General features: G+C 42.8%; 1 protein-coding gene across 1 annotated transcript; it reads right to left on the bottom strand.

The window, feature by feature from the left end:
* Positions 1 to 345: 345 nt before the first annotated feature.
* LOC112075244 (uncharacterized) lies at positions 346 to 4,087 on the bottom strand. The gene is made up of 5 exons (XM_024142267.2): positions 4,037 to 4,087; positions 3,505 to 3,524; positions 3,266 to 3,380; positions 2,903 to 3,073; positions 346 to 1,562 (listed from the first exon to the last, which is right to left on the bottom strand). Exons 1-5 carry the CDS (start codon positions 4,037 to 4,039, stop codon positions 951 to 953), a joined length of 921 nt encoding a protein of 306 aa, XP_023998035.1. The 5' UTR covers positions 4,040 to 4,087; the 3' UTR covers positions 346 to 950.
* Between the last annotated feature and the right edge of the window lie 6,154 nt (positions 4,088 to 10,241).

Below are 10,241 nucleotides of genomic sequence, written 5' to 3' on the forward strand. Positions count from 1 at the left end.
AAAATAGCAAACTATAGTGCGTTTGACACTTGCAACTAAGCGGCAGCCGAAAATAAAGCCCTTGGTCTTGCCATATCCATGTTTCATATTTATTTGTGCAGGTCATTAACCTTATGTTTTTATTAATCCTAGGACATTTCTCTTCCCACACACATACAGTATATTCACTTCAATATACTAATATACAATATACCATGAATAGTTGCACTTCACTTTTCAGCACCCTGTTTTTCTGTTCTGCTATTTCAACTCTCTTCACCCTTCCGTTTGCAAACTAAGAACAGTAAGCACTGAAAATCTCTCTCTCACACACACAAATTACAACATAGGCTACATTACAATGACTACAATGTAAGTTCCTTTATTAGATGAATTCCTCACATAGCTAGAAATCAACCCAGACATGAATTCACACCAACGTTTACAGTATTAGTAATTTGTTACAGATGAGTAAAATGTGCATTAATAACTACAGAATACAGAAGTAAAGTTTAAAATCCCAATGAAAATCATCTTAAAAAAAWAWATATGTTAAATGCTTAGTCTAGACTAGAATATTAAATTAAATTACAGGCATATTGTGAATTATACAGTATCTCCATGAGGTACTCTAAAGAACGGTCCCCTTCTAAAAGAACCATCTACCTCACAGATGTCATTGATAAGAGCTGATAGCTTTAGCCTAGCAGTTATACTGTATACTATATGCACAGAGTGGTTCACTGCTTTGGCAATGTTTCAACACTAGCTGTCAGCCACAAATCACATGTTGTTAGCCCTGCACCAAGATATGATTATATGTTTCATGTTTTGGATCTCAGTGTGTTGCAGTATGAGTGTATATATGTGTGTGTAAAGTGTGTAAGTGCTTGTGTGTATGTGTTCGTACGTGTGTGTATGGATGTATGGATGTGTGTGTATGGATGTGCTTCACCATCACCTTTGACAATCTACTGTGGAATGTAATAGTCACCATCCCATACATATTCAATAGACCCGAGTTTTCTTTGCAGGTCAGTGCTTACCGACCGTATCACCTGCCTTCGCACCTCGTCATTTACTACTTGCCCAGCATCAAATGTCTCTCCATTGAACAGTTTGCTCAAGCTCTCTGCCTCGGCGCAGTTCCCGTAGGGCCACATCRTKGTTTCCGTTGTCTCAAGGCCAAACAGATTATGACATGATTTGCAAGGAMGCATCTCSTRCCCAGTCTTCACATTGAAAGCCTGGCACCTGACATTCGTTGGTAGTTCGAAGGTGTGGTCAAAGTTCTTTCTTTTCTTCTTGGTGTTTGGGTCGTATGTCATCACGGCATTGGATACACGGCAGTTCCAGGTACGCAGACAGGACACAGCAACCATGATCTGTCCTTCTTGCCTCCCATTGCAGGACATGGACACTCCATAGTAACACTTTTTTCCTTGAACCTCCTTCCTTTGAGAGACACAGATGGTTGAGGAGGTGAACTGGTATTTCATTTTGGGTTCTGACATGTCTATGGCGATTTTCTGCAGAGTCGTCAGTATGTCGATCTCTCTGTCTGGTCCAAGCAAGGAGACCACCTGGGAGTAGATGACAACAGACGTCAAAAGAGAGGTCAGGTAGAATCCCAAAAAATAAAAAAAGGGTGGCCTGTATATTGCAGAGAAACCTTATTGCTATTCACACAATGATTTACACAAATATATACAGATAGGAGCAGATCAATATATTATGTTAGAGCAGGTCACACACATCTTTTTGTGAATACTTTACAAAAGTTTCTCCACAATATACTGTCCACTTTTTTTTTATTTTTACAAACGGTAGACATCTTAGGATAGGAATGCCCCTTGTGGGCTGTGGTGTGTATTCATGGATACCAAAGGAAGCCAGACTTCTCTCTGTGTTTCAGAATTTCAACTCGCAAGACGCTGAATGTACAGTATCTCACAGGAGAAAGCATCCAAGTGAGTAAAACAGTGCTCCTCTGTCTCTCTACTGGTATGCCATCTATCTGATGCTGTCTGGTTCAAACGCGTATGACATTGTTGCTGCAAATAGCATTGAAGGCAAGGGAAGCCAGCGAGCGTTTTGTCTCCCTTGATAAAAAAAAGTATACAAAATCAGCCAATCAGCGTTGAGCTAAACTGAGCGAACTCAACTGTGAATGGTCCTGACGCACCAAAACAAAGTGTCAAGGGAAGCCAGCTTGGATTTTGGCGTCACTCTTCTATCAAATCCCACTGAAAACATACATCATTGACAGAAAAACTTGAATTGTTACATCTCGTTGTGTTGTCCTCCGGTGGCTAGATAGCTTAGCTAGCTAAAATTGTCCTTTCCCAAAATTAGCCATGGATGGAGATAGGGATTTGGACTTGTGGTTTTACTTAAATTATCTGTACTGACCAATGATTATAATGGCGATTGTGATCCAACCATTAATTCATACATTGTTGTGCCCCTGGCCTGAGAGGATGGATGTTCAATATGTAGTTGGATGTAGAAGGCTAATGTTAACAAGCTAACGTTGGCTATGAATGGATGTTAGGCTAGCGAGCAAGCATTTTAGCCAGGTAGCCTAGGACAAAAAATAAAAGTGTGTGCTGTATGATAGACCGTTTCATCAACATGAAAGACTGGAGGGTGGCATTGGCGTTTCTCTACAAGTAGGGTGAGTCAACATGTATTTCTACTTGCACAAATGCGCGCGCACACACACACACACACACAGATTTCAAAACCATGGACAGCCACATGATATTTTACCCACATGATATTTCACCGCTACTGCTTGTGGGCATCCATAGTTCAGTTAAAATTCAATAAACATGGTGAAAGATGACCACCACTGTTTGTCCCTTCTCTGTTGAATTAATACTGTATAATAATAAAAAGCATTCATCAACACAACACTTACCATATCCAGCACAGAGGAGAACGGAGTGCGTTTTGGCAGTTTACATGTGTAACTCTCAAATGGTCTCGGGAAAGCCTCCTCCACTTCAGGCATTAGTTCACCAAGGATATCATTGGGGGTGAATTGTTGGGGTTTATGAATGAAACCTAAGAAGAAGATGCTGTGGAGAATCTTAGAGACAAACACAGGTTTGCTATGAGAAGAACAAATAAAATGATTGTCTCTTTGGATGATTACCGGTAACCCTAATTCCATCCATCCATCCATCATCCATTCATTCATATTTTCTTGAGGTAGTTTTATGCAGGAAAAGAAGATAAACTATCCAATTGTAGAGAATGACACCTTCAAATGCATACATACCTCATCCACGTGCACCTTACAGTCAGGCCTGTCTTTGCATAGTTGAATCATTACATTGATGATCCTGAAGGCATTTGTCCTAAAACTTGCTTCAGCCAATATAAGCAATTCTGCCCTAAAATATAAATATATTTTTTGAAAGAACAAGATTTTTATTAAATAAATAAGTGTGCAATTATTTAATATATTTAAATATCAAAATATGAGTTCATGTTAATGGTGAATATGTTAAGGCTTACTTCTTCTGTTGTTTAGCGTCCTGTCATGAGKAAGATGACGTCATAACCATTAGATAGATCACTTGGCCTATACAATAACTGATACTGCTATTATGAAAACTCATTAGAAGGTTCATATTAATTTGAAATTAGCCAAATTATTTACTGAAATAGCTACGTTTTTAAGAGGACTGAGCAAATATTGTAGACTACACCTAATATTTGCATAGACGTGTCTGCGCACAGGGAGAGGCTATTAGGACACTTCTGACCTGCAAAACGACTTAACAAAACATAATACTGACCCTTACCTTATCTAAACTCCGATCCTAACATAATTTTAACCAAATCTGAAATTAAATTTGGTTTCCTTATAGCCTTTTACGTGCGCGCGTTCCTGCGCGTCAAAACTCTTCAATAGATTTCGAGTTGTTTTGGCTAAATCGATAGATGGATACAAGATAGTGTGTTCAATTGTTCATTTTTGCCGTGTAGGCCTATCTTAATTTCTTCTTAATTTCTTCTCAACAGACGGTGCAAAAAAGCTACTCACCATTTTTGAGGAAGTTGCAAAGATGAAAATGAAAGTCAAAAGCCAAACAGTCGTTTAGTCACCATCACGTGATTTACAGTAAGAATTCAAGAATTAGATGTGTGCTGACTAAGTGCCGACTTTTCATATTTGATTGATGGTTACGCCTTCCGTCCTATAGCCTAATCCAGAATTGATTTTACAGTTCTTACAACAAATTCCTATAATTAGGTTAAGGTTGTTTGAGAAACAGCTCTATTGAATAACTTCAGTGAGTGTACAAAAAGTTAAGGACACCTTAATTAACCATYTGTCAAGTTGGCTGGATGTCATTTGGGTGGTGCATCATTCTTGATACACAAGGGAAATTGTTGAGCATTTTTTTTTAAACAGCAGTGTTATAGTGCTTGACACAAACTGGTGCACCCGTTCAACAGCATTGAAATCTTTTGTCTCGTCCATTCACACTCTGAATGGCACACCTACACAATCCATGTCTCAAGGTTTGAAAATAATTGTTTCACCGGTCTCCTCTCCTTCATCTACACTGATTGAAGTGGAMTTAACAAGTGACYTCATTMAAGGGATCATAGCTTTCAKCTGGACTACAGGAAAGGAGGACCGAGCACGTGCCCATTCTCATRGACAGGGCTGTAGTGGAGCAGGTTGAGAGCTTCAAGTTCCTTGGTGTCCACATCACCAACAAACTAACACGGTCCAAGCACACCAAGACAGTTGTGAAGAGGGCACGACAAAACCTARTCCCCCTTAGGAYACTGGAAAGATTTGGCATGGGTCCTCAGATCCTCAAAAGGTTCTACAACTGAACCATCGAGAGCATCCTGACTGGTTGCATCACTGCCTGGTATGGCAACTGCTCGGCCTCTGACCGCAAGGCACTACAGAGGGTAGTGCGTAAAGCTTCTTGCCATCCAGGACCTCTATACCAGGCGGTGTCAGAGGAAGGCCCTACAAATTTTCAAAAACTCCAGCCACCCTAGTCATAGACTGTTCTCTCTGCTACCGCACGACAAGAGGTAGCGGAGCGCCAAGTCTAGGTCCAAGCTTCTACCCCCAAGCCATAAGACTACTGAACATCTAATCAAATGGCGACCCAGACCTTTCACTGTAAGGTCTACACCTGGTGTATTTGGCGCATGTGACTAATACAATTTGATTTGATTTGTCTGGTCAGTCTATGTCATGGAAAGAGCAGGTGTAAATTATGTTTTGTACACTCAGTGTCTATGTTAACATATTTTCTGGTGTCTGCTCCCCATAGGCAGGGTCTAAAATATAATCTACCTGCTTAAGTACAGGTAATAAAGTAGCTAAATACATGAATGAATAAATATATACAGTTGTATGAAATGCAGTGGATGATCTTAATGCAACAGTGAAGACTTCAAACAGGAGAACAACAATGAATTATTCTAGTTAATTCAGGCTAATTCTCAGAGCTGCTATGGTGCACCTCAATAGTCTACAGTAGCTTCATGCTTTATCCTCATCACCTTTCCTTCATCTGCACTGACATGAAAGAACAGCTCGTGAGAGCAAGTCCCCTGAAGATATCCCCCATTTTGCTTCTACCTGTCAGTGTCCTGTTTTCTCAGATAAGAGCAGATGAGGTCAGGGCGTGGGTCTATAATGGACAAGAAACCACTTCAGACTATTGAAAAGCACACAGACTGAATATGTGCCACAATAATAAATTTTTGTATATTGGTTTATTAGTGCATTCATTCATAAAGATATACAGTACATTCTGAAAGTATTCAGACCTTTTGACTTTTTCCACATTTTGTTAAGTTACAGCCTTATTCTAGAATGGACTAAATTGTTTCCTCAATCTACACACAATATCCCATGACAAAGCAAAAACAGTTGTAGAATTTTTTTCAATGTTTAAAAAGTAAAAAACGGAAATACSACATTTACATAAGTATTCAGACCTTTTACTCAATACTTTTTTGAAGCACCTTTGGCAGCAATTACAGCCTTGAGTCTTCTTGGGTATGACGCTACAAGCTTGTCACACCTGTATTTGGGGAGTTTCTCCCATTCTTTGCAGATTTAGGCAGAGATTTAGGCCAGAGTTCAATCTTGGTTTTATCAGACCAGAGAGTCTTGTTTCTCATGGTCTGAGTCCTTTAGGTGCCTTTTGACAAACTCCAAGCGGGCTGTCATGTGCCTGCTACTGAGGAGTGGCTTCCATCTGGCCACTCTACCYTAAAAGCCTGATTGGTGGAGTGCTGCAGAAGCAGTTGTCCTTCTGGAAGGTTCTCCCATCAACTTCCAAAGTTGTGGCAAAATGGCTTAAGGACAACAAAGTCAAGGTATTGGAGTGGCCATCACAAAGTCCTGACCTCAATCCTATAGAAAATGTGTGGGCAGAACTGAAAAAGTGTGTGCGAGCAAGGAAGCCTACAAACCTGACTCAGTTACACCAGCTCTGTCAGAAGGAATGGGCCAAAATTCACCCAACTTATTGTGGGAAGCGTGTGAAAGGCTACCCGTTTTCGGGTAGCAGTTTGCCCCCGGTGATGCGTAGTTTGCCCCCGGTGATGTGCTGGGCAGACCGCACGACACTCTGGAGAGCCCTGCGGTTGTGGGTGGTGCAGTTGCCTTACCAGGCGGTGATACAACCCGACAGGATGCTCTCAATTGTGCATCTGTAAAAGTTTGTGAAGGTTTTAGGTGCCAAGCCAAATTTCTTCAGCCTCCTATTTTCCTGGCACCACCACCACACTCCATCAAATAATGTATTATAATAAGCCCTTACTATAATACATCAATGATCACAAAGTGGTAAGAAAGAGCACCTAGCTAAATACCCAAACAGGCAGAGCAATGCAGGTGGTAAGAAGCACGGTGGCTAGGAAAACTCCTAGAAAGGCAGACACGATCTAGGAAGAAAACAGGCTATGAGGGGTGGCCAGCCTCTTCTGGCTGTGCCGAGTGGAGATTATAACAGAACATGGCTAAAATGTTCAAATGTTATAGACGACCAGCAGGTTAGATAATAATAATTACAGTGGTTGTCAGAGGGTGCAACAGGTAGCACCTCAGGAGTAAATGTCAATTGGCTTTTCATAGCCGATCAATTCAGAGTATTTTACTTTGCACCTGCTGTCGTCAAAGAGAGTTTAAAACAGCAGGCCTGGGACAATAGCAGCTCTCGGTGAACAGGTCAGGGGTTGGATAGCCACAGGCAGAACAAGTTGAAACTGGAGCAGCAGCACAACCAGGTGGACTGGGGTGGTCATATAGGCAGGTAGTCCTGAGGAGGCGTCCTTGCTTGGGGCTCAGGTCTCAGAGGAGAAAGAGAGAGAGAAAAAAAGAGAGAGAATTAGAGAGAGCATACTTCAATTCACACGGGAGGAACCAGGGGAATAAGAAGGAGAAATACTCCAGATATAACAGACTGACCTAGCCCCGACAAACTTGCAGGCAGCAATAAATATGGAAGGCTGAGACGAGGCGGGGTCAGGAGACACTGTGGCCGCCATCTGACGATAGCCCTGGACAGCGGCAAAAACAGGAGGATATATAACCACGCACTTTGCCGAAAGCAACTAGAGGGATGTGTTAAAACCACCAACTTACTATCCTGAGACACAGGCTGAGTATACGCCACGAAGATCTCCCCACGGCACGAACGCCAATGGGGGCGCAAACGCGGACAGGAAGATGCGTCGGTGACTTCAACCCATCAAGTGACGCACCCTCCTAGGCATGGCATGGAAGAGCACAGTAAGCACATGAGTCAGCCCCCGTAATAGGGTTTGAGGAAGAGAATCCGTGAAGAGAGCGAACGGCCAGGCAGAGACAGCAAGGGTGGTTCGTTGCTCAAGTGTTTCCCTTTACCTTCAACATCCTGGGCAGACTACACTCAATCATAGGACCTACTGAAGAGATGAGTCTTCAGTAAAAAACCTAAAGGTGAGACCGAGTCTGCGTGGCTCTTCACATGGATAGGCAGACCATTCATAAAAATGGAGCTCAATAGATAGCCTGTCTCAAGCCTGTTTGCTTAGATGCTAGGACAGTAAGGAGGCCTGCGTCTTGTGACGTAGCTACGTGTCGGTATGTACGTCCGAAGGACCAAATCGGAAAGATTAGGTAGGCGCAAGCCCATGTATTGCTTTGAGCGTTAGCCGTAAAAGCTTTGAAATCAGCACTAGCCTTAACAGAAGCTAGGTGGTAGAGAGGCTTAGCACTGGAAGTATAATATTGATCATTTTTTGGTTTAGTCAAGATCATCTAGCAGCCGTGTTTTACTACAGAAGTGAACTTTATGGTTATTGCTTTATCATCCGGGTAGCCGGAAAGTGAGCATTGGCAATAGTCTCGTAATCTAGAAGTGACAAAAGATGGATACATTTCTCTTATGCATCATTTTGGACAGAAAGTTTCAGATTTTTTGTCAATGTTCCTACATAGCATGAGAAAAACAGTGTACTTGAACAGTCTTGAATATGTTTTGTGCAAGAGAGTCTGGGTCCAGAGATAACGCCGAGGTCCTTTACCAGTGTTTAACTGATTTGAGACGACTCGTAACCATAACGATTGTCAGACTATCAACAGAATAATTCTTTATTTCTTTGGACCTAGAACCACATCTCGTTTTGTCCGTAACGGGAGGAAGAGATGAAGACAGGCGACCAGGATACGCTGCATGAGCTGCCGACCGTTGGCTTAATGGAGACACATTGACGTTTCTTCTGTCGGCTTGAATGAGCGACACTGGTTGAGCTCCTACAGACTTTCCTTCCATAACATGAGAAAATTGTCCGCTGCGGGGATTGTTGGAGGAGATTTTATACACTCTCTAAGATCTTACTTGGGTTGGACTAGCATCCCCGTTTTAGATCCTTCGCTTAACTTGAATTACATTTTTTACGCTTGAGTCGAAGCTGGGCTTGCTGGCTTGGGCTTGCAGATCTTCTCGCTATATATTAGGGGTACAGCGACTGCATTAGAAGGCATAATGTTAATGTGTAGCTACTTAGCTTCGGCTTGGTGGGGTCTGTACGATCCTGGCCTACACTCTCGCTCATCCGTTCTGTCTGTCCAGTTTTGTTGGTAATCAGGCCTACTACTGTTTGGTCATCTGCAAACTTGATGATTGAGTTTGGAGCGTGCTGTGGCCACGCAGCTCCGGTGACAGGGAGTCTCTAGGGTTGCTGACGGCCAATCAGATGTTTCTGAATTCACCCACGGCTGGGGCAATGGCACGTAGGAAGTCTAGGTGCTGAGCGACCCAGATGTTCCTTCAGACTGGCCAGGAAGTCCGGAGCAGTGTGCAGCACATTCAGCAGGGCCAAAGCTTAATGAATTGAGTCTTGGAGGGTACTATGGTATTGAATGCTGAAGGGTACTATGGTGGTTAGAAATGCCCCCACTAGCAGTAACTATTGCTGATAGCTACACTACATGACCAAAGTATATGGACACCTGCTCAGTCTCATTCAAAAATCATGGGGCATTATATGGAGTTGGTCCACTTTTGCTGCTATACAAGCCTCCATCTTCTGGGAAGGATTTCCACTAATTGTTAGGAAGATTGCTGCGGGGACTTGCTTTGATTCAGCCATTCGACAGCATTAGTGAAGTCGGGCACTTGAGTTTAGGGCGATTAGTCTGGCCTCGCAGTCGGCGTTCCATTCATCCAAAGGTGTTCGTTATGTTGAGGTCAGGGCTCTGTGCAGGCAGTCAAGTTCTTCACACCGATCTCAACACCATTTCTGTAATGGACCTCGCATTGTGCACGGGCAATTGTCATAGCTGAAAACAGTAAAGGGTCCGCCCAAACTGTTTCCATGAAGTTGGAAGCACAGAATCGTCTAGAATATATTGTACATTGTAGCTTTAAGATTTCCCTTCACTGGAATAAGGGGCCTAAGCCTGAAGCATGAAAACAGCCCAGACTTATCCCTACTCACACCAAACTTTACATGGGCACTAGCATTGGGCAGGTAGCGTTCTCTGGCTCTCGCCAAATGACCGATTTTCACAGTCTGGTAACCTCAAGATGGTCAATCTGACTATGTGCACGATCATCATCACAGAGAAGAGCATTTCCACTGTCGCGGTCTAAGGGCGGTGAGCTTTACAGGCCACTCCAGCCGACACCAAGTTGGCTTGCTCATGGTGATTTTAAGGGTTGGTGCGGGCGCTGCTTGCAATGGAATCCCTTTCCATGAAGCTCCCGACGTAATGT

The sequence above is a fragment of the Salvelinus sp. IW2-2015 genome, unplaced genomic scaffold (genome assembly GCF_002910315.2).
Source record: "Salvelinus sp. IW2-2015 unplaced genomic scaffold, ASM291031v2 Un_scaffold3043, whole genome shotgun sequence".
In the NCBI taxonomy this organism is placed as follows: Eukaryota; Metazoa; Chordata; class Actinopteri; order Salmoniformes; family Salmonidae; genus Salvelinus; species Salvelinus sp. IW2-2015.